The sequence below is a fragment of the Neomonachus schauinslandi genome, chromosome 16 (genome assembly GCF_002201575.2).
Source record: "Neomonachus schauinslandi chromosome 16, ASM220157v2, whole genome shotgun sequence".
NCBI lineage: Eukaryota > Metazoa > Chordata > Mammalia > Carnivora > Phocidae > Neomonachus > Neomonachus schauinslandi.
This window is the reverse complement of record NC_058418.1, coordinates 5,342,699-5,367,061: the sequence shown is the minus strand read 5'-3', so window position 1 is coordinate 5,367,061 and position 24,363 is coordinate 5,342,699. Positions and strand designations below refer to the sequence as shown.

At 42.2% G+C, this 24,363-nt stretch overlaps 1 protein-coding gene across 1 annotated transcript in view; it reads right to left on the bottom strand.

Annotated features, from left to right (window-relative positions):
- Positions 1-8,825: 8,825 nt before the first annotated feature.
- LOC110572730 (zinc finger protein 208-like) overlaps positions 8,826-24,363 on the bottom strand; it is a 90,993-nt gene continuing 75,455 nt past the window's right edge. Inside the window, 2 exon segments of the mRNA XM_044911375.1 lie at positions 8,826-9,304; positions 9,306-10,459. Of these exon segments, the coding sequence (XP_044767310.1) occupies positions 8,915-9,304; positions 9,306-10,459 (1,544 nt within the window). The 3' untranslated portion in view covers positions 8,826-8,914.

Genomic DNA, 24,363 nt, shown 5'->3' with positions numbered 1-24,363 from the left:
TAAATAATAAACCTAATAATATAAAACCTCAAAGCAAACATTACACTCAATGATGAATTATTAAAAGTTTCTGCACTGAGACAATGAGACAAGGATGCCTATCACCATTTCTATTCAAATGGTACTGAAGATCCTAGCCAATGCAATTGGGCAAGAAAAAGAATAAGAGGCAAAAATATTAGAAAGGAAGAAATTTATCATTGACAGAGGACATGATTTTGAATGTAGAAAATCCGTAAGAATTATAAACTATTAGAATTCATAAATGAATTTCTCAATGTCACTGGCCATAGGATCAGTGTTGATAAATCAACTGTATTTCATTTTTTAAAAAAGATTTATTTATTTACTTTAGAGAGAGGGAGAGAGAGAGAGAGCAGGGGAAGAAGCAGAGGGAGAGGGAGAGAAGCAGACTCCCTGCTGAGAGGGGAGCCTGACACGGGACTCGATCCCACATTCCCGAGATCATGACCTGAGCCAAAACCAAGAGTTGGACGCTCAACTGACTGAGCCACCCAGGTGCCCCAGTCAACTGTATTTCATTATACTAGTAGCCAACTACTAGAAAATGAAATTAAATAATAATACCATTCATAGTAACATCAAAACAGCAAATGCCTAGAAATAATTCTTGAAAAATTTGCAAGACCTCAATACTGAAAACCACAAAACTCTACTGAAACACATTAAAGAAAACATGAATGAATCCAAGAAAATGCCATGTTCCTGGATTAGAAAATTCCATGATATAGGGGCATCTGGGTAGCCAATTGGTTGAGCATCTGACTCTTGGTTTTGGCTCAGGGCATGATCTCATGGGTCATGGAATAAAGGCCTGTGTTGGGCTCTGCGCTCAGCAGGGAGTCTGCTTGAGATTCTCTCCCTCTGTCCCTCTCCCCACTTGCGCTCACGTGCTCACTCTCTTCCTCACCCCCTCTTTCTAAATAAATAAATTTTAAAAATCTTAAAAAAAGAGATAATTCCACAGTATAAAAGTATTGATTATCCTCCAAATTGATAGAGCCAAGCAACTGGATAAAACCAATATCCTAGGAGGTGTTTTGTGGAAACTGACAAGCTGCTTCTAAAATTTTTAAGAAAATACTAAGGACCAAAGCAACAAAGCAATCTGGAGAAGGGCCTGTAAGACAGCAAGAATGTTAGCAAGAAGAACAGTGAGGAGGCAGCTGCAGCAGTCCTAGTGACCGATGATGATGGCTCAGGCTACGGTGGTGCTGTGGCAATGAAGAGGGGCACATCTGAAGTCTACTTTGTAAACAGAACCAACAGGATTTGCCCACGGGTGATGGGAAAGACAGAGATTGATAAAAGTGTGAGAAATGGAGACATGCCCATTGGCTTCTGTATTGTCTACGGCTGCTGTTGTGCTGTGTGGGAGAGTTGAGGAGTTGTAACAGAGACTATCTGGCCCACAAAGGCTAATCATCTCGCCCTTTACGGAAGTTTGCTGACCCCTCATCTGAGAAGCTAGGAGAAGCTATTAACTGAAAGAGGGAAACTATGGAAGGAACAGGTTTCAGGTGAGATTAGGAACTTGGTTTGGGAAATGATTAGCTGGACACACCTGTAGAGATGTGTACCTTAGAGATGTCAGGGAGACAGTACGATATAGGAGGAGATGCTTAAGGAAGAAGCGCAGGCTGGAGATACAAAGAGGAAGCCATCACCATACCAGTGCTGCTTAAACTGTGACACTGCATGAGAACACTGAGGAGTGAGTACAAATACAAAAGATGCAAGGAATGAGCCCTGAGACACTCTGGGGATTAAGATAAGAGAATGGGAGACAAGACAAATTACAAAAAGAAGTTGAACCCTACAAGTGGCCAATAAGGCAGAAAAATCCAGAGAGCATGGCATTCTGAACACCAAATGACAAGAGTATTTTAAGGAAAAAGGAAGTACTACCAATGTTGGATGCTGCTGGAAGGTCAAGTAAAAACTGAGTGTGGTATTTAACAACATGAAGTCATTGGTGATCCTGATAAAAACCACTTGTGGAGGAAGGAGGAGATAAAAAGCAACTGCAGTGGGTTCAAATAAGAAAGGGAGGAGGAATGGTGATACTGATTTGGGGCAACTCTTTTGGTTTTTGATGAAGACCTTGTGCCTAAGTGCCAGAAAGCATTTACTGGCTGTGAGGAACTGTCTTGATGGAAAATGTACTTCAAAAAAAAAAAAATGTACTTCATAAAAATGCCTGTTTCTCTTTTGATTACGGCTCCCATTGGCACCAGAGGAAAACTGGCAACTCCACTTTGAACCTAATGGTTTACATAGCAATGTTTTGACGTTAAGCACTTTGAATGACCCACCATTTGTAAATGCACCCATGCTCCACCTGGCTGCGTCTTAATCTTCTTTCTATGCCTTTTTCCCACCTGACTTTTATCATTTGTGTAGTGTTGCTCTTAATTATGTACATTCTAGAAATGTCCTCAAATCCTTTGGAAAGACAGCTCACCTGGGATTTGGTCATTTTCAGCTGCTCTTGGAAAATGACCAGTGACTCCAGCATCTGCTCAAATGACTTTTCTAGCTCTTTTCTGAGTCTTGATAAGAGTTCTCTGGTCAAGAGAACCACCAGTGCCAAGACACTGCTTGTTCAGGAACCTCTACCTCCTCACATCATGGAATCTGTCTTTTTTAACTTTTTTAACTTTTAAAAAAGTATTTTAGGGGTGCCTGGTCGGCTCAGGTCATGATCCCAGGGTCCTGGGATCGAGCCCCGCATCGGGCTCCCTGCTCAGTGGGAAGCCTGTTTCTGCCTCTCCCTCTGCTGTTCCCCCCGTTTGTGTGCTTTCTCTCTCTCTCTGTCAAATAAATAAATAAAATCTTAAAAAAATCTATTAAAGGCATTTTAAAAAGAATATGGGAATGTATATATGATAAAGTCAGTTTTAAGAAATTATTCAATTAATAACTTTAAAAGGCATAAAAAGCCTAAAATAAAGGGGCTTCTGGATGGCTCAGCCGTTCAGCATCTGACGCTTGATTTTGCTCAGGTCATGATCTCATGGGTCCTGAAATTGAGCCCCAAGTCCCGCTGGCACTCAGTGGGGAGTCTGCTTGAGAGTCTCTCTCTACTTCTCCCTCTGCCCCTCCCCCCACTTGAGCGGTCTCTCTCTCTCTCTCTCTCTCAAATCTTTTCTAAAAGCCTAAAATAAAAAACATAAGGAAAAGTTAACAATTGTTATCTCTAGGTAGCATATTTGGGGGAAACTGGCTTGTTTCTCACTACCTGTTTCATGATCAACCAGAAAAGAAACACGCAAATGAGATTTAAAAAAACCAAGGACAAAAGGCAGAAGCCACACCTTTCATAACACATCTTCTGCAGATTAATTTAATCTAGTCACTTAAAAGTATTTTCATTTGGGCGCCTGGGTGGCTCAGTCGTTAAGCGTCTGCCTTCGGCTCAGGTCATGATCCCAGAGTCCTGGGATCGAGTCCCGCATCGGGCTCCCTGCTCGGCGGGAAGCCTGCTTCTCCCTCTCCCACTCCCCCTGCTTGTGTTCCTGCTCTCGCTGTCTCTCTCTGTGTCAAATAAATAAATAAAATCTTTAAAAAAAAAAAAAAAAAGTATTTTCATTTTTCACTGAACGAATAAGAGAGTATGAGTTGGGGTCAAAGGAGAGTCGAAACAGGCCTTGCGTAGGTGATTGGGTATGATGGACCAAACTGTGTGTCAGCTATGAGAATCGTACCCCAGAAAGCCTTTTCCCATTTTCCGAGGCGGTGGAGTCAAATTACCGAAAAGCCCCTGCCCATCAAGACCTCCCCCAATTCACCACACTTCTCAGACCTGTGCACAACCCCGACAAGCTACTCAATCACAAACACAAATGAGGATATCCAACCGCTCACGCCCACACACTGCTATCTTATCCTGAAGCAAGTCACCCCATCCAGGGACCCACCACATTAAGGTTATCGGGCTCACACAGCCAACCAAACACTGACCACCAGAAGTCCCTAAGGAGTGAATCCCTGGCCTCGCTGACCCACTCCCGCGACCCTGCTCTCACACCCAAGCCACCTCTCCAGGCACTCATCACAGATCCCCCAGCCCACCGCCGAACGCCAGACGCCTCCAGGCTGCCTTCATCAGTTAGGGATCCCACCACCCTCCCCGAGCACTCACCAGGCGCCGCACCTCTAGGCGAACCGTGCCGAATCCTCAGCCGGCCACAGGAAGTTTAAAAGGACGGCACACACCACTTCCGCTTCCCGTCCAGCCCAGCGCCGACCGCTTCTCTCGCTCACTCCTAAGCAGGTGGAAGGGCCGCATCCTTCCGAAGACTCGAATTCTGCACCCTCGACACTTGGCGAGTAATAACGGCCCCTCGCACTGATCGGCTTCACAGTGGGAGTGGTCGTCTTGAAATAATGCGCGGGGCAGAAGCCTCCGCCGGCTTCTCCCGCTCTCACACTCACTTCCTCCCGAAAGCCTTTCCGGCCCGCGCCTCTGCCGCACGCTGGGGCCGCTACGCATGCTCAGTAGCGCGTGCGACGCGCTGCCCCTCAGGGGGCCGGTACGCATGCTCAGTAGCGCGGCCCACCCGGCGCGCCTCCCCGGCAGCCGAGGGGTTACCTGCAGCCGGAGAGATGGTTGGTCTTGCACCAGACCGCAGAATCCAGGGAGACCTCTGATGAAGGGCATCGTGCTCTGCACGGGGCACAGTAGACACGTGCATTGACGAGAAGTAACTCTAGGGTATTTGGAAGTAGAGGTCGTGGAAGAGGAGGCACCAGGGCCGGTAGAACCGGGAAGCCAACCGTGAAGACAGGTTGCGTGCCTGACGGTGAGGAAGAGGGACGGATGGCGGCCAGGGGGAGCTTTCCCCCCGGGGGCGCCGGCCAGAGCTCAGCGGCGCGGGGCTTTCCAGGTGCCCGAGGGCCGGGCCACAGCCGGAGAAGGGTCGGACGGGGTACACTGTTGCCAATCCTAAACCTAGAAATAGTGCAGAGGAGAGCTACTGCATTTCTGGAAGCATCTGGTGGGCTCTGCAGATCAAACGAACCGGCCCTACTCCAAACTCCAATCTGTTACACATCCTGGGAAATCAAAAGGCTAAAGTTATATCATCCAAAAAAAAAAGCATACTTCACCTGAACGCCTCCAAACTATCTGCGGGTTGGAGATGTCACATAAAGACCTTGCTTTTGAGTTCCTCTTCGAAGACACAGCAGAAGAGGACTTTTGTGATATGCCAAGGACAAAATGGAGACCCAGACTCAAACGGGACGAGTCATGTTAATGTGACCTGTTGTCAGGCTGCAGCAAAATGTCCTGGTGTACACTTTTTTTTTTTAATTTTAAGATTTTATTTATTTGAGAGAGACAGAGGTAACGACAGAGATAGTGAGAGAGCAGGAGTAGGGAAGGGAGGGAGAAGCAGGCTCCCTGCAGGGAGCCCGACCGGGTGCTCGATCCCAGGACCCTGAGATCCTGACCTGAGCCGAATGCAGACGTTTAAGGCCTGAGCCACCCAGACGCCCCTTGTGTACACTTTTATGGCTCTTATCACTTAGGAAACCCCCAGTGTGTTAATTTCCACTATTTAATTTCTTAGGTTTGGTAATAATGTCATGAATATTATGCAGGGGATGCATGATAATATACAAGTAAGGTGTCATGGTATCTTTAATTTCAGATGATTTTGAAAAAATAAATAGGTAGATAACTAAATGGAAAATAGGTACATAACAAAATGGTTAAATTTGTTGAATCTATTTTGTAGGTACATAGGGACCATTATTATTTAGATTTTCAACCTTTTTATACTTAATGATTAGATGGCAAAGTTGGAAAAATAATTATTTCTAAATAAAATATTTAGAATTGTTTCCTAATTTCCAAAGTTATAGATTCCTAGCTAATTTTTTTTTAAAGATTTTTATTTATTTATTCATGAGAGACAGAGGCAGAGGGAGAAGCAGGCTCCCAAGGAGCAGAGAGCCCGATGTGGCACTCGATCCCAGGACCCTGGGATCATGACCTGAGCCGAAGGCAGACGCTTAGCCATCTGAGCCACCCAGGCGCCCGATTCCTAGCTAATTTTTGTCATTGACTTCTGTTTGTGAGCTTAACAGAACCCGATTGCACATTATTTAGTTCAAACTTTGAAATTTGTTGAAATCTGCTTTATAGCTCAGAACATGGCAAACATGGTAAACTTTGAAGTGCTTGAAAATTCTGTGCATTTTGAGGATGTTTTATATAATACCTCCATTATACTTATTTTTATGTAGTATGTTCAAAACTTACTTTTACAAACATTTTATCAGTTTATTCTGTAATATACTGGTAGAAAAGGATTAAAATCTCTATGATTGTAAATTTGTCTCTATAAATCTTACATTTTTACTTAGATAATTTGAGTCCCTGTTTGATGTATGAATTTAGCATTTCTTCCCATGACTAGTGACTGTCCCCTTAGAGATTATTTTTTTGATATTTAGTTGTACTAGTTTTGTCATGTTTAGTATTTGCATGAGATGCTTTTTCGTAAAATCCATGTTTTATGTGGTTATTTCATTTTAAAAAACAGTACTTTAATTTTATTTATCAAGTCTGACAATAACAAGTCTGTATATTAACCAGAGCATTTAATTCATTCACGTTTAACTTACTGACAAATTTTTGTTTGATCCTACCTCTTTCTATTTGTGTACTTACTCTGTTTCTTTATTAAACTCTACTTTTTAGCCTTCTTTTGGGTTCGTGATGATTTTGGGTTTTTAATCATTCTATTTTTGCTCTTTACCTTTGCCTTTGACTAGTTTGGAAGATACATACCCTGCTCCTATTCCCTTAATGATTATTTTCCTTAATGATTGAACGTGCATCGTTAACCATAACATGCATTCTTAACACTCAAAGTTAACAACTTTATACTTCTTTAGGAAAATAGAAAGTACTTTAGAACACTTTAATACAGGATACTTCTTGCAGTTTACATGCTGCTGTTGTCACGTAGTTCAAGTCTATGTAATTCTTAAAATAACATGATAGGATTATTTTTGCCTATCGTCTTTATTGAAGTTTACTACACTTTGACTATAATTACCTCACAGCAACAGAGTAAATTAATGTCAATATAGAGTGAATTAACTTTTATTAATATGTATTTTAATTACTATTAATTATAGTTATTAGTTGCTGTGCTGCCTTACCAAAGGATTATGAGGTCCCTCATAAATAGATATAGTCTGTGCTCACTTCCTTTTTCTGTTTGGGTTAGCCTGTTGGTAGTACAAGACATTCCCCTGTGCATCTGCTGTTTTCATTTCTTTGAAAATAGCAGCTGCGGAGCGCCTGGGTGGCTCAGTCGTTAAGTGTCTGCCTTCGGCTCAGGTCATGATCCCAGGGTCCTGGGATTGACCTTCGGCTCAGGTCATGATCCCAAGGTCCTGGGATCGAGTCCCGCATCGGGCTCCCTGCTCCGCAGGAAGCCTGCTTCTCCCTCTCCCACTCCCCCTGCTTGTGTTACTACTCTCGCTGTGTCTCTCTCTGTCAAATAAATAAATAAAAAATCTTTAAAAAAAAAAAAAAAAGAAAATAGCAGCTGCTTCCAGTTTTTCAGAACTTAGGGACAGAAGACGTGTGATTATGCATCACTCTTAAATCTCAATAGTTTTTAAAGAGATTTTTAAGTAATCTCTACATCCAATGTGGGACTCACACAACCCCAAGATCAAGAGTCACATGCTCAGGGCGCCTGGGTGGCTCAGTTGGTTAAGCATCTGCCTTCGGCTCAGGTCATGTTCCAAGAGTCCTGGGATCGAGCCCCACGTTGGGCTCCCTGCTCAGTGAGGACCCTGCTTCTCTCTCCACTCCTTCCCCGGCTCATGCTCTCTCTCTCAAATAAATAAATAAAATCTTAAAAAAAAAAAAAAAGTCACATGTTCCACTGACTGAGCCAGCCAGGTGCCCCAAATCTCACTATTTTTAATGCATTTATTTTTTCTGAGTGACAACCAGAAGACAATTTGTTTCAAAAAATTTATTATTCCAAAGGGCTAAAACTATTACCAGACCCACTATGTATACCAGTAAAGAATTTTTAAAAAGGTCTTAATCTTAAGCCTAATTACTCCCCTTGCAATTTATATATTAAAAAATGTACAATGTTGGCATTTCTTGATGGATACTACACATTACAATTTTGTGGTATACAACTTTCTTTCATGATCTTATGAAACCTGAAAATTACTATATACATGTGCTACAAAAATACTCAGACACAAAACAAATACATTCATCTGGGACCATTCTTAACTTACTGTTTTGACTATCCAATATATTCAAATATGAAACAAAGTGTCCTTTGGCATACAGAAGTTATTTGCTCTTTCTGACTACTTCATGTTATATTTTCCATAAATAAATGGCAATGTGACAGGAACGAAATTTCTGTTATAAAGTTTATATGTAAGCAACCTTTCCCAGCATCATTACACCACACTAATTCTCCTTAAGTGTTATCTGATGCATAGTAAGTTTAGACTTCATGCCAGAGGCATTCCTCATCGCAAGTCTTCAGTCTTCTATTTTCTTTGGTGTGATCATTTGTTTGGAAAGTATTCCAGATTTCACAACATTTGTGAGTTGTTTTTTTTTTTTTTTCCCTCGGTGAAAACTATTAGAGGATGACCCATCAAAAACATTTGTTGCACTCAGGTTTCACTTCTGTGTGATATATAACGGGATTTCACGTGTCAAGAAAAGATTTTGACTTTTCACCTCATTCATATGCCTTTCCCCAATGAAATGAGGCTACACTAGTGGTAGATAATTTTCTTATATTCACTGCACTTAAAAGATCTCTCTCCTGGATAAGTTTTCTGAAACTGACACTGACCAAAAGTATCCTAACTTTCACAGCATTCATAGGGTGTGTCTTGTGTGATTTCTCTTGTATTCAGTGAGATCTGACATCTCACTAAAGTCTTTACAGTGCTCACTGTGTTCCTGAGATTTCTTTCCTGTATGAATTTCCTCATGTGAGGTGAGAAAGAACTTAACAGAGAATGTTTTCCCACACTCATTACACTGATAAGGTTTCTGTCCTGCGTGACTTCTCTGACGGACACTGAGGTATGATTTCTCAAAAAAGGCTTTTCCACACTGAGTGCACTGATACGGTTTCTCTCCTGTGTGGCGTCTCTGATGTCTAATGAGCTGGGACTTCTGGTTGAAGATCTGACCACATGGAACACATCCATAGGGTTTCTCTCCAGTATGGCACCGTTGATGGATAATAAGATGGCTTTTTTTGGCGGAAAGCTTTTCCACATTCATTGCATCCATGGGGTTTCTCTCCTGTATGAATCAACTGATGTCTACTGAGCATTGCCATACTGCTAAAGGCTTTTTGGCATTCAAGACATACAAAGGGTTTTTCTCCTGTATGTGTTCTCTGATGGACAATGAGCATTGCCTTTCGTATGAAAGCTTTCCCACATTCACTGCATTCATAGGGTTTCTCTCCCGTATGAGTTCGCTGATGGACAATGAGATGTGACTTGTCTATAAAAGATTTTCCACATTCACTGCATTCATAAGGCTTCTCTCCTGTATGAATTCTCTGATGTGTTATGAGGGATGACTTTTTATTAAAGGCTTTCCCACATTCCTTGCATTCATAAGGTTTCTCTCCTGTGTGAGTTCTTCGATGAACAATAAGCTGTGAATTGTCTATAAAAGCTTTTCCACATTCGCTGCATTCATAAGGCTTCTCTCCCGTATGGATTCTCTGATGTGTTATGAAGTGTGACTTTTTATTGAAGGCTTTCCCACATTCCTTGCATTCATAAGGTTTTCTTCCTGTATGATTTCTCTGATGTACAATAAGCTGTGATGTGTATACAAAAGCTTTTCCACACTCACTGCATTCATAAGGTTTCTCTCCTCTATGAATTCTCTGATGTGTCAGGAGATGCGAGTTTTTATTGAAGGCTTTCCCACATTCCTTGCATTCGTACGATTTTTCTCCTGTATGAGTTCGCTGGTGAACAACAAGCTGAGACTTACTACAGAAGGTCTTCTCACATTCTCTACATCCATAGGGTCTATCTCCTGTATGAGTTCTTTGATGGATAATCAGGTTTGACTTCTGCATAAAACTTTTCCCACAGTCACTACACTCAAAAGGTTTCTCTCCTGTATGCGTTCTGCAATGCAATCTGAGCTTTGTCTTCTCCCTGTAAGCTTTTCCACACTCTTTGCACTCATAGGGTTTCTCTCCTGTATGAGTCCTGTGGTGTAGAATGAGATGATACTTTGTTCTGAAAGATTTCGGACACTGAATACATCCATAAGGTTTCTCTCCTGTATGAGTTCTCTGGTGTAGAGTGAGATGACATTTTGTACTGAAAGCTTTCTGACATTCAGGGCATCTGTACGGCTTCTCTCCTGTATGAGTTCTCTGGTGTATTATGAGCTTTGACTTATACCTGAAGGATTTTGGACACTCACTACATTCATAAGGTTTCCCTTCTGTGTGAATTCTATGATGTCTTTTAAGATTTTTCACCATGCTGAAAGTCTTCACACAGAAATTATGTTCACTGTACTGGGCCTGAGTATGGCAGGTTTCATGTAGAGTATGGAAAAATGGTTTCCCATGGCTGTTTAATTCAACAGAATTCATTTCTGCATAGTTTTTACTCTGAAATTTTGAATCTGACTTTTGTTTCAAACGTATTCCTTTTGAGAAACATTGAAGAGGTCTTTCTACAAAAGAAACAAAGTTTTTGCTCAGAGAAAATATTTTTCCCAATGCATTATTTTCATTATTCCCCTCCACAGATTCATCCTTCTCAATATTTTCCTGATACTAACCCTAAACTTGCCACATTACTTCTAGGGGAAAAAAATCAATGAATCCTACCATTATGAAATTGGGAGGGGGGGGGGAAGGATGGAATCTCAAGTCAATATCCAAAGAGAATGGAGAAAGTGATACAGCAGGTGCACAATGTTAAGTCAGAGGTATTCAATAAGAGAAACAGTAAGTAATGAACTGAAGACATGGTATCCTCAAACTCTGGAGGGAATCAATGAATATCTGAAAGCATAATAGAAAAGCTATGTGAATATGGATAAAATGTGGGGAAGGCAGCCTGTGTCTCACGACCTGCAAAAGAACAACTAAGCCAAAAAGGAAAGAGCAAATGAAACAGGCCAAGATCTGACCCCGAGTAGATAAAAGGAGGTACACCTTCTGCTAGGTGGCTAGCATATGAATCATATATGGTGAGAGAAGGAAGCACCATTCACACTGATGACCTCTTTTCACTTGCTCTAAGTCACCTCTTAAGGTTCAGACACTATGAGAAAAAATATTAAAATAACAAGGGCCCAACACACCGATGATCAACTGTCACTTGGCTTCCACTAACTCCCACTGGACTGGTGTACTCACCGGGACTACACTGACTTGGGAATTCTCTCTCTACCATTCCTTGTTCTCCTTTCTCCAAGGGGACCGTTGCTTCTGGCCTAGTGGCTTGATAACCTGTCAAGAGGCAATCCCAGAGAACTGAGCAGTGTTAGGGCCTATGATGAAAAATTCCGTTTCAGGGAATCTCAGCAAAATGGAAACTTTTTCATTCAGAAAATGAAAGTAAGTACCATCACTATTTGGTCATAAAATAAGTTCTACCACCCATACAACTCCAAAATCAGTAAGGATATCAGAGTACCCATAAATTATGTCAATGGGGAAAAAATACCAGGCAATTAATGGGCTCATGCTGAGGTATTTAGGAAAGTTGTCTTTACCCAAAGACATTAGGTTGCTATAATTTTCCAACATCACATCCCGGTAGAGGTTCCTCTGAACAGTATCTAGTAGCTGCCATTCTTCCCAGGTGAAATCCACAGCCACATCACTGAATGACAAGCCCTGTAATAACATAATCCTTTTTAATCTAGAGTTAATATAATGGAATAAAATATAGAAGATATATAGGATATTATTCTGATTATTTTTACTATAGAAATTTATAAACAAGTTATTTCTTTATATCTAGTTTTGATTTATACTTTGTGCACTAATAAATCCATTAAAACAATCCTTTCTGCATTTTTTAAAAAAAAGATTTATTTGAGAGAGAGAATCAAAGGAGGGGCAGAGGGAGAGGGGGAGAGAGAATTTCAAGCAGACTCGCCACTGAGCACAGAGTCTGATGCGGGACTCTATCTCATAGCCCTGAGATCATGACCTGAGCTGAAACCAAGAGTTGGATGCTTAACTGACTGAGCCACCCAGGCACCCCTCCTTTCTGCAGTCTTCATTCACTTCGTCACTCATTCATTCACCCAATGTAAAATGTTGTTAAAACTTTACCTAGGGGCACCTGGGTGGCTCAGTCGTTAAGCGTCTGCCTTCGGATCAGGTCATGATCCCAGAGTCCTGGGATCGAGCCCCGCATCGGGCTCCCTTCTCAGCAGGAAGCCTGCTTCTCCCTCTCCCACTCCCCCTGCTTGTGTTCTCTCTCTCGCTGTCAAATAAATTTTAAAAATCTTAAAAAAAAAAAAAAAACAACACTTCACCTAAAAACCATCTGCAACCGACCTTAGGAGCACTTGATGTTTTTTGGGGTTTTTTTCTCCCTAAGATTTTATTTATTTATTTATGAAAGAGAGAGCACGAGCTGTCGGAGGGGCAGAGGGAGAGGGAGAAGCAGACTCCCCGCTGAGCAGGGAGCCCGATGTGGGGTTCAATCCCAGGACCCAGATCATGACCTGAGCCGAAGTCAGCCGCTTAACCAACTAGGCCACCCAGGCGCCCCAGGAGCATTTAATGTTACCTACTATACATTGCAATAAAAAAGGAAATAAAGCATAGTCCTGACTTCAGGTAGCTTCTGCTCTTGCAGAGTGGCAAGTACACTCCTTTACAGAGTTCATATAAGGCAAGACATTATGGTTTAACAAGGGTTACAACAGATGTATACTCAAGTTAAAATATGGGCACAAGTAGGTGAGGAACTAATAGTTCTGAAGACGAGGTCAAGCTGGAAGAGGTGCAGCACATTTAGTGGTGTGTTCCACAGTAAATGCTGGAAGACATGGGAGCTGTGGGTCTTCCAGAGGAAGCATGTGTTAAAAATGTTAAATACCATGCTGGGTTCAAGGAACTGCAAGAAGTTCAATAGGGTACAGGCAGCAACAGAACTTGGAGTAAGTGTACACATTTCCTGCAGACACCTGGTAGATGCTACAGTGTTTTTCGTATACAAAAGTATGTTATGCTCAGAACTGCCTTTTAGAAATTGACTGTGCTACATATTAAATCATGATAGTCATAAAAGCAAAAACAGAGCTCTCACTATGTGCTGTATATTGTTCTAAACACTTTACATATGTTCACACAATGATCTACACAAAGACCCTTAGGTAAAAATTACTCTTCTCTTTGTAGCTAAGAAAAGATTTTTTTTTTTTTAAAGATTTTATTTATTTATTTGAGAGAGAGAGAATGAGAGAGAGAGAACACATGAGAGGGGATAGGGTCAGAGGACGAAGCAGACCCCCCGCCGAGCAGGGAGCCCGATGCGGGACTCGATCCCGGGACTCCAGGATCATGACCTGAGCCGAAGGCAGTCGCTTAACCAACTGAGCCACCCAGGCGCCCCAGCTAGGAAGAGATTTTTAAAGTTTTCTAGCTATGCCTTTTATATCTCCCACATTTCCTTAGGAAGATGACCATTCACTGGGTCCATACTCTGGAGACAAACAGAAGAGGAAGACCCATCAAAGACACTTCTTCACATTTAATCTCTGGGAAATATTTACTCAGAAAGGCCATGTGCTGCCTCCTTATATACAAAGTAAATCTTATAACATGTTTTTCTTCTTCTGTGATGGTTTCCAGTATTACCACAGAAATGTCTGCAACTCAGCTCTGGATCCTGCCACCTATGTGGTAGTGTTCCAATTGTTAGCACCTGGCAACATGAGATATACAGGTAAGACAGTACTCCCTGACTGGCTACTCCAGATCATTATTCTGTTTCCCAGTCGAAGCACATTTCTCCCAGCTGCAACAGATTTACATATATCATTCACTTTGATTGTATACATTTGTTAAATTGTTAACTATAGTTGCCACACGATGTTACATTAGTTTCAGGTGTACAATATAGTGATTCAACAAGTCTATAGTCATGCTGACTACAAATGTAGCTACCATCTGTCACCATACAACACTATTACAATATCATTGATTATATTTCCTATGCTGTATCTTTTATTTATTTATTTTTTAAAAGATTTTATTTATTTATTTGAGAGAGAGAATGAGAGAGAGAGAGAGCATGAGATGGGGGAGGGTCAAAGGGAGAAGCAGACTCCCCACCGAGCAGGGAGCCCGATGCGGGACTCGATGCGGGACTCGATCCCGGGACTCCAGGATCATGACCTGAGCCGAAGGCAGTCGCTTAACCAACTGAGCCACCCAGGTACCCCCTATGTTGTATCTTTTAGTACCATGATTCATTCATTCCATAATTGGAAGCCTGTATCTTCCACTCCCCTTCACCCATTTTGCCCATCCCCCCACCACCTTACCAACTCTGGCATCCATCAGATTGTATACATTTTTATAAACATCTAGAAATCTGGGAAATAAACAGCTCACCAGGGACTTGGTCATTTTCAGCATTCAGGTGTCTCATCAAGGGTATCCTCAGCAAGGATGAACTTCTAGACTTGAGATCTACTTTGTCCTTTATAGGAAGTGCCTCATTCTAGGAAGCCAGCATCTAAGGATTCAAGGAAAGATTTGTTTGGCATGGAAATAATAACAAAAGCAGGTTCCTATACATGCAAGGAACTGTTTTAAGCATTTCTTTTCTCATTTAACCCTCACAATCCTATGGGGTAGACTGTAATTATTCCATTTTAGAGAAAACCAAGAAAGGAAAGGTCAGGCACCTAGCTAAAAGTCACACAGTAACGGGTGGACCAAGGAGTAAAACACAAACCCTCAGAATTGATAGAATCTCTGATTCTAGGGAAAATTATCAAATTATGAACTATCCTTTCATCTTAACAAACTTAAAAAAAAAAAAAGGAAACATGTCTAAAACAATTTTCTCACACAGAAGTCAGAGGAGAAGGGAAACAAGGTGAGACCCTTATGTGCCATAGCTCACTGCCTGGAGACTTTCTAGGCCACAGCACAGGGAGAAGGAACCCGAAGAATCTAGCAGTGTTGCTGAGTTAATGATACAGAATTCAGAGTCTGAGGAAGAAAAGATGACTAACACTTGCCAGGCAGTAAACCAGAGAAGAGAGGGAAAACTCACTCTAGGTTCCTTTGAGTCTCTGGCTCAGCACTAATGAGCTGTTCGGAAACTACCAAGGCCACTGGAAAGGAGCAGGTGGAACAATTCCTAGCGCTCACACAAGATCAGGAACAGTTAAGCGTTCCCACTAACCTGGGTGGAAAGACCTTCTAATATGCCTGGTCTCATGCAATGCTGAGGTCTCAGAATATTATCTCAGAAATGGGGACAAAACAATCCTAGACAAATGACTCTTTTGGCACCACCTAATAAAGCTTAAAAGAAAGCCTCCAATGAATCAAACTATTTCAAAGTAACTTGGTTACATCCCAGAACCAACCTCAAAAGTAGTTATAGGAATAAAAGAAAATCCTTCAAACAATATGAAACTCACAATATATGACATCCAATCAAAAATTACCAGACATGCACAGAAGCAAGGAAATATGACCCATAGCTAGGCGGAAAAAATCAAGCAAGAGAAACAGACAAAAATGGCCAAAGGGAGAGACCTGGTGGACCAGTACATCAAAAATGCTATTATATATACTCCATATATTCAACAAGTTAGAGACAAGCATGAGCATGAGAAAAAATAATAAAATGTTTAACAAACACTATTGAAACAATAGGATATTCGTGTTTACCCCATACCAAAATTAACTCAATAGATTATAGATTTAAGAATTGAAACTGTTGGGGCGCCTGGGTGGCTCAGATGGTTAAGCGTCTGCCTTCGGCTCAGGTCATGATCTCAGGGTCCTGGGATCGAGTCCTGCATCGGGATCCCTGCTCCTTGGGAGCCTGCTTCTCCCTCTGCCTCTCTCTCTCTCTCTGTCTCTCATGAATAAATAAATAAAATCTTAAAAAAAAAAAAAAAAGAATTGAAACTGTTGGGGTGCCTGGTGGGCTCAGTCAGTAGAGCAGGTGATTGTTGATCTTGGGGTTGTGAGTTCAAGCCCCACGTTAGATGTAGAGATTATTTATTTATTTATTTATTTATTATTTTTTTTTTTTTAAAGATTTTATTTATTTATTTGAGAGAGAGAACGCACATGAGAGGGGGGAGGGTCAGAGGGAGAAGCAGACTCCCCGCTGAGCAAGGGGCCTGATATGGGACTCGATCCCGGGACTCCAGGATCATGACCTGAGCCGAAGGCAGTCACTTAACCGACTGAGCCACCCAGGCGCCCAGATGTAGAGATTATTTAAAAAAAGAAACAGTGAAACTTCTAGAAGAAAGCACAGAAAAACTTTAAGGGACCTTGGATTAGGCAAAGATTTCTTGAAAAGGAACAAAACGCACAATGAAAGAAAAAAAAAACTGATAAATTAGGCATCCTCAGTACTAAAATTTTTGATATTCAAAAGACACTTGTGGGGGCGCCTGGGCGGCTCAGTCGTTAAGCGTCTGCCTCCGACTCAGGTCGTGGTCCCAGGGTCCTGGGATCGAGCCCCGCATTGGGCTCCCTGCTCTGCGGGAAGCCTGCTTCTCCCTCCCCCGCTCCCCCTGCTTGTGTTCCCTCTCTCACTGTCTCTCTCTCTCTGTTAAATAAATAAATAAAATCTTTAAAAAAAAAAAAAAAGACACTTGTAAAATGAAGGATCAAGCTAGAGACTAGAGTAAAATATTAACAAAATGCATACCTGATGGGGCGCCTGGGTGGCTCAGTCCTTAAGCGTCTGCTTTCAGCTCAGGTCATGATCCCAGGGTCCTGGGACTGAGCCCCGCATCGGGCTCCCTGCTCAGTGGGAAGCCTGCTTCTCCCTCCCCCACTCCCCTTGCTTGTATTCCCTCTCTCACTGTGTCTCTCTCTGTCAAATAAATAAATAAAATCTTTAAAAAAAATGCATACCTGACTAAAAGACTTCTATCTAAAAAATAAAAACTTTTCCAACTTCACAGAAGAGACAATCTAGTAAAAAAGAAATAAAAGTTTAAACAGACACTTCCCTCTCCAAAGTAGAGAGATGGCTAATAAAAACACAAAAAGCTGCTTTAGGTTACACAACAAAAGCAAATTAAAACCTAAATAAAATATTGCTACAAACCCATTAGAATGGCAGTAATTTAATCTATCTATCTATCTATCTACTCTAGGCCCAACTTGGGGCTCAAACTGACAACCCTAAGATCAAGAGTCCCGTGCTCCACCAATTGAGCCAGCCAGGTGCCCCAGAATGGCTATAATTTAAAAGACCGAAATTACTAAGTACTGACTAGGATGTAAAACAAAGAACTCTCCGGCTGCTGGTAAAAATATAACATGGTACAGCCACTTGGACTTGTACATGAATGCATACTGCAGCTTTATTCAGAATATCCAAAACCGACCCCCAAAATCCAAAACATCCATCAACTGGGGAATGAACATGTTGCAGCATATCTGTGCCACCGATTATTACTCAGCAGCAGAGAGGAATACACTAATGATAAATGCAAGATCATGGATGAAGATGAAAAGCATTATTCTAAGCGAAAGAAGCCAAACACCAGCGACTGACAGAGTAGGCAGTTAGCTAGATATAAGCGTGGAACAAGTGATTTCCGATTGTAAAAGGGAGGAGGCCAAGCTCCAAACACCTGGGAAAGACCCCATGGGATATGCCTGCAGTCTTCCCTATGACCACTGCCCTACAGTAACCTGGAGCTTTATTATAATACATTTACACTGTGGTTTTAACCCCCTCCCCAGAGAATGGCTGCCATGACAGTTCCGACAAGGACCATATAAGGCCAAAAATTCCTCCAGTAGATGGAGTCCCTTAGATGACTGGCTGCAACCTCAGTCAGAAACCACCCTACCTATGACCCATAACCTATCCAAACACAAAAAGAAAAAACAACCCTGACCCAGGGTGCAGCTGCAACCTCTGGGCCTGCTCGCTCTCCCATCTCAAGAATGTACTTTTGCTTAAACTGCTATTAAACCTTTGCTTGCTTAAGAGTTTGGCTCTGAATTCTTTCTTGGTGGAACTCAAGAACTGAGGCCAGGGAATGGGACTCCCATTGACACAACTACTTACTGTATAACTCAGTTTATATGAGTTATTAGAATACATGTAACTATAGAAAGCACACAAATGATCACGAGGTAACAGAGGATGGAAATATGGTCTCAAATGGAAAGGGGACACCAGGGAACTTTTGGGGTTGACGCAAAACCAGGGAACTTTTGGGGTTGACGCAAAAGTTCTATGTATTGATTCAAGAAGAGGCTACACGTTGGTATAACCTTTGACAAACTCATCAAATCTGTACATGAAGAACTGGTAAGAGTTACTGTAGGTAAGTTATACCTCAATTAAGCTAAACTTGCCTACAAAAAGCAAAACAAATACAGGCTATCTGCCTCTGACACACACTTTGTGTGTCCTTAAACTCTGCAATGAAGTCTCAACTGAAATCTCAAATACATATCTCTTGTTGAGACTTCATCTTCACAAAAAACTCAGCTGGTCTCTTACATACTCTAAACAGTGCTGACTGTTAAAGAATTAACTCTGGCTATGAAAAATAAATTTAACAGAGAGTAATCTAGAGATGCCAGGACACCCTAGAAATATATTAACACAGCTTCATATTCTCAATATCACACTGCTGAGAACTCTGAAGGAAAATGCAACTCTGTGTCTTAGGCTATAGGACAACTGAAGGAAACAGTACTGGATTTCAAGGATAATATGAGAAAGACATTTATAGGCCAATTGCATTTATTAAATTAGCTATAAAAAGCCTAAATAAAATACTGAGAAACCACATCCACTGATATATAGGAAGATCACTAAGAAAACGAAATACAGGAAGAATCATACTAGACACAGCTGACTTTATTCCAGGAATGCAAGGATAGTGAGTAGAGGAAGAGGAGGAGAGAGTCCTTGAACAGACCTCCTGCTGAGCGCAGAGCCCAATATGGGGCTCAATCCCAGGACCCTGAGATCATGACCTGAACTGAAATTAAAAGTCTACTGCTCAACTGACTGAGCCACCCAGGTGCCCCACCACTGACAATTTAAAAAAAATATATTACTAAACTAGAAATAGACAAGGAAGAGTATCTACAAAATAATCCATGGCATTTCTTTAAACTTAGGGACAGGGATAACCTCTCTCTCAACATTTAGTCAAAAATGTACCACAAATAAAAACCTAAGCAATAAAATGGGAAAAATAAAGGAATGAAGACTGGAAAAGAAGAAACAAAACTGTCATTATGCAGTTGTTTTAGTATCAATATAAACATTAATTGCAATTTCATATTCAAACAAACAACAAGATTTAAAAGGGGGAGAAAAAACAGTATTTACAAGTTACCTGGCGGGAAAGTGTGCAAGACAGAAGTTTTATTACAGCAAAAGGAGGGACACCTGGGTTGTTCAGTGGGTTAGGTATCTGACTCTTGATTTCGGCTCAGGTCATGATCTCAGGGTCATGAGATGGAACCCCTACTCAGGCTCCGTGATGAGCGGGGAGTCTGCTTCTCCCTCTCCTCCCTCTGCCCTTCCCCCAACTCATGTGCTCTGACGTATGCTCTCTTCTCTCTCAAATGAATAAATACAATTCTTAAATAAATAATTTTAAAAATATATCATTATAGCAAAAGGATACAAATCATAACCAGTCAAATGGAGAGAGACAATAGGGTAAGTGAGATTTGGGATCCTCCCAAACCAGAAGCTTCCATTGTCCTATCCCTTTGGAGTCAGGGACACATTACTCATCCAGCATATCTATGAGTGACAATATGTAGGGTACTGCCAACCACAGATGCTCACCTGAGCTTCAGCGTCTATAGTTTTTATTAGAATTTCTTTAAGTAAGCATGATTGATCTTATCACTGGCCATGTGACTCAACCTCCAGCACCCTTACCATCTCGGAGGTTGGGCTGGTATCACCAGGCTCAAAGCCTCAACCCTCTAATCACAGGGTTGGTCTTTCTGGCATAAACAGCCCCATCCTGAGTCACCCCACTGGCACAGCTATCTACAGACCCTCCATGAATAACAAAGACACTCCTGTCACTCAGGACATTCCAACAATTTAGAGGCTATTTCCCAGGAGCTGGGGACAAAGGCCAGACAAATTGTTTATTACAAAATAACCACCAAAAGACAAGCATTCCAAATATGTGGAGTAAAGACAAACTTCTCAGCTTTAAAATTAGCCCATGTAATATATAAAGATGGTGGATCACTATGTTGTACACATTGTGCATCAACTATACTGAAATTTAAAAATTAAAATAAGTAAATAAAAAATAAAATTGGCCAATAAACATATAAAAAGATGATCAACCCTGTTAGTAATGAGAACAGTGCATATGGAGACCACAATGAGATGATGTTTATACCCAAAAGACGGTCAAAAAGCAAGAATGAAAATACTAAGTGTTGGAAAGCTTATGGATCAACAGGCACTTTTATACACTGCTTATGACAGAGTAAGGTGGTACAAAAGCAATCTGGCTTTTCCTTCTAGATAAAAATTCATCTACTTTGTGTCAGAAATTATACTTTTATTTTTATTTTTTAAGATTTTATTTATTTGTGGGACGCCTGGGTGTCTCAGTCAGTTAAGTGTCTGCCTTCGGCTCAGGTCATGATCCCAGGGTCCTGGGATCGAGTCCCACATCGGGCTCCTTGCTTGGCAGAGAGCCTGCTTCTCCCTCTACCTGCTCTGCCTGCCGCTCCCCCTGCTTGTGCTCTCTCTCTCTGACAAAAAAAATAAAATCTTTAAAAATATATATATATTTTATTTATTTGTTAGAGCGAGAGAGAGAAAGACAGCACAAGCAGGGGGAATGGCAGAGGCAGAGGGAGAAGCAGACTCTTTGCCGAGCACGGAGCCCGATGTGGGACTCGATCCCAGGACCCTGGGATCATGACCTGAGCCGAAGTCAGACGCTTAACCGACTGAGCCACCCAGGCATCCCAGAAATTATACTTTTAGGTATTTAGCCTAGACTACACAAATTCTCACAATGACTGTGAGACATACAAGACTTTTCAGAACTTCACTACTTTTAACAGCCAAAACCCAGAAACAATACAAATGTCTGACAGCAGGAGAATGGATGCATGAACTACATTGTATTTATGCAATGAAATTCATATTAATGAAACAAGCCAACATGCAAGATGAATGAATCACAGACTTGTACTGAATCAAGAAAAGCACGGAAGACCACATTATAATATCCTTATTATAAAACTTACAAACTAAAAAACTAAAGAGTGTACTCTCACTACCGTTAAGAGTATATTCATATACATATGATAAAATTATACAAGTCAAAGGAATAATACATACTAATTTGTGAACAGTAGTTCCAAAGTTTGGGAGGGTTAGAAGGAGAGACCAGGAAGATGGAACAAGGATGAAGACTTTTCCATTTTCAGATAATCAAATATGACCTTTTTAAACAAAACTATAAAGAAAAGCTGAGACTAATCACTTTTTTCTAAATATGAAAGGATGATTTACCCACTGTTGCTAAAGATGTAGAAAAACCTGGCACACTGTGTGGAAGCATTAGATAATGGAACATTACTGGGGAGTCTGGTAAAACTAAATCAGAAGCCTTTGAAATACGCATTTAATCCAGTCTACTTTACCCATTAAAAAAGTAAAAATATCCATAAAATATAATTCAGTTTAAAAATACACTTCAAAACATTACAGATAGTTTAAGGTGATTTTTATCTGCTTTTATTGATGATAAGGATATAATGATATTGTGATACAAAAACTGAAGAGAACTCCATTTAATATGAAACATAAATACATATAGTTAGAAAATATGTATGTGTATGTTTATATATAAATCTAATTTAAAAAGTTAACAGAATTGTTTGAAATATAAAAACTCCCATTAGGAAAGTATACATTTAAATAATAATAGCTACCTTCTGTCAAGTACCTACCTGTTATGGACTTAATATTTATATCCTCCAGGGGTGCCTGGGTGGCTCAGTCGGTAGAGGATGTGACTCTTAATCTCAGAGTTGTGAGTTCAAGCCCCACCTTGGGCGTGGAGCCTACTTTTAAAAATAAAAAAAAAATTTCAGCCCCCAAACTCATGTGTATTTGGGAACAGAGCCTTCCGGAGGTAATTAGGTTTAGATGAGGTCATGAAGTTAGGGCCCTCAGAAGTACCTGTGAGACAGACACCAATGTGTTTGAATGGGAAAACAGAATTAAAGAATTTAGCACCTTACGCCAAATCACACAAACATGAAGCAGAACGGACATAAAAAGCTAGTACTAGCTTCGCGCGGTGGCAGCAGCGTAGCCAATGCGGTTTATCCGAGGAGCGATTACTGCTAACTGAAAAAGCTAGGGCTAACATGATTTCATGCGCGTGCAAACGCACGTGTACACTCGCTGATACGCACACACATTCTAAGCGTTCACTGCACGGTTTTAACTCGTCGATCTATTCATGGCGGGTGAACCATTTGGTTATTCTTTCGACTTTACGCTTAAATTCAGCACAAAAAGCTGGGAAATGGAACACCCCAATACACACACCCAAGGGTCTCCCTGCGGCTCCTCGCATTCCAATCCCACACACCTCTCCCACGAACACCCTGCACTTTGCTCTCGCACCCATTCACAGCCCCCACAGGGATCACCAGCCCCTCGGATGCTCACACTCGGACCCTAGGAACCTCAGGTGACCCCCAATCCTTCCCTCACCGACCAGACCCCGACGGGCTCCTCGGTCAGTGGCTCTCCCAACGCCTCCATCTACGGCCCGGGGCACGACCCGGAGCCCATCTGTCGCTGTCAGTAGGAATTGTCTTTCGTTCTAAATGCTAATGCCAGCCCAAGCTTCCGCCAACGCCCCTGACAACCCCGAAGCCCCCTGAAACAGTAACCCCCCACGAGTACCCACCACGAACCGCATCTCAAGTGGCAAAATTCCCACAGTGCGGGGCTCTGAAAGCGTCTAGCAGAAACCCAACTAACCTCGACCGCGAATCTGCGACCTCACGCCGTGGGAACCCAAGCTTCGGTACGCCACTTCCGCTTCCGCTCATCTGGTTTGGGGCCCGTGTCTCGGAATCAGTGGCACTTTGGAGTCAACAATCAATCCACAAACCCTCATTCTGGCCCTGGTTAGGATTTTATCGCTGGGCAACATCGCCGCGTCGATTTCGTTGCGATGCGGTGGTAGCGGCCATTGTGGGCCGTGCGCCGCCATCTTGGATCGTGCGCCGTACGGAGAGCGAGATGGCCACTCTAGGCGACCGGAGCTGGCCGGCCAGACCAGAAAGGTGCAAATGCTACCCATCCTTTCTCTTCTTTTCCAGACTTATCTCCGGTTCTTCCACCTTGGCAGCGCCTGTCAGTGCCGTCGCGCATGCTTAGTAGGACTTCATCGCTTTCGCCTAGTCTTCGACCTGAGCGGAGCGCTAAGCCAATCACAGACCAGGCCTGAGCCGGAAATGGTTGCGCCCGCTCGGTCTCGTCGCCCTTTGGACGCCGCTCGGTGGGCGCAGCCATAGTGGGAAGGTCTGGATCCGTACAGCGAAGAGCGGACCTGGGGGCAGGGAACTGGGGGCGGCGAGGACGCTGGAGGCACATTTGAAGAAAACGGGGATTAGGAGAGTAGAAGTGGATCTAAAGAAGCAGAGGCGACATGAGGATGTGTGCGTCGTGACCGGAAACGGTTGTGGACCAGATACTGGCAACCGCGATCCACGCCAAAAGAACATTACTTGGATCTCGCGTCCCAAGATAAACTGGGCACTTTAAAGAAGGATCCTGTATATCCTCGTTAGTCACAGCCCGCCCGGTCATCTGTTTTTCTGAATACTGTGTAGATAATGATCCCAGCTGCATTATTTAGTCGATTTCCCCACTGCTAGGTCGAACCATCTCTATCCTATCCTAAGTGTCCCCATCTGCATGGCTCTGATTTCGGACGTTCTGTTCCATTGTTCTCTTGTTTATCCCTGCGCCAGCACCATGTTTTAGCCACGGGAGCTTTCTGAGTCTTACAGTCTGATAAGGCAAGGCCTCCTGCCA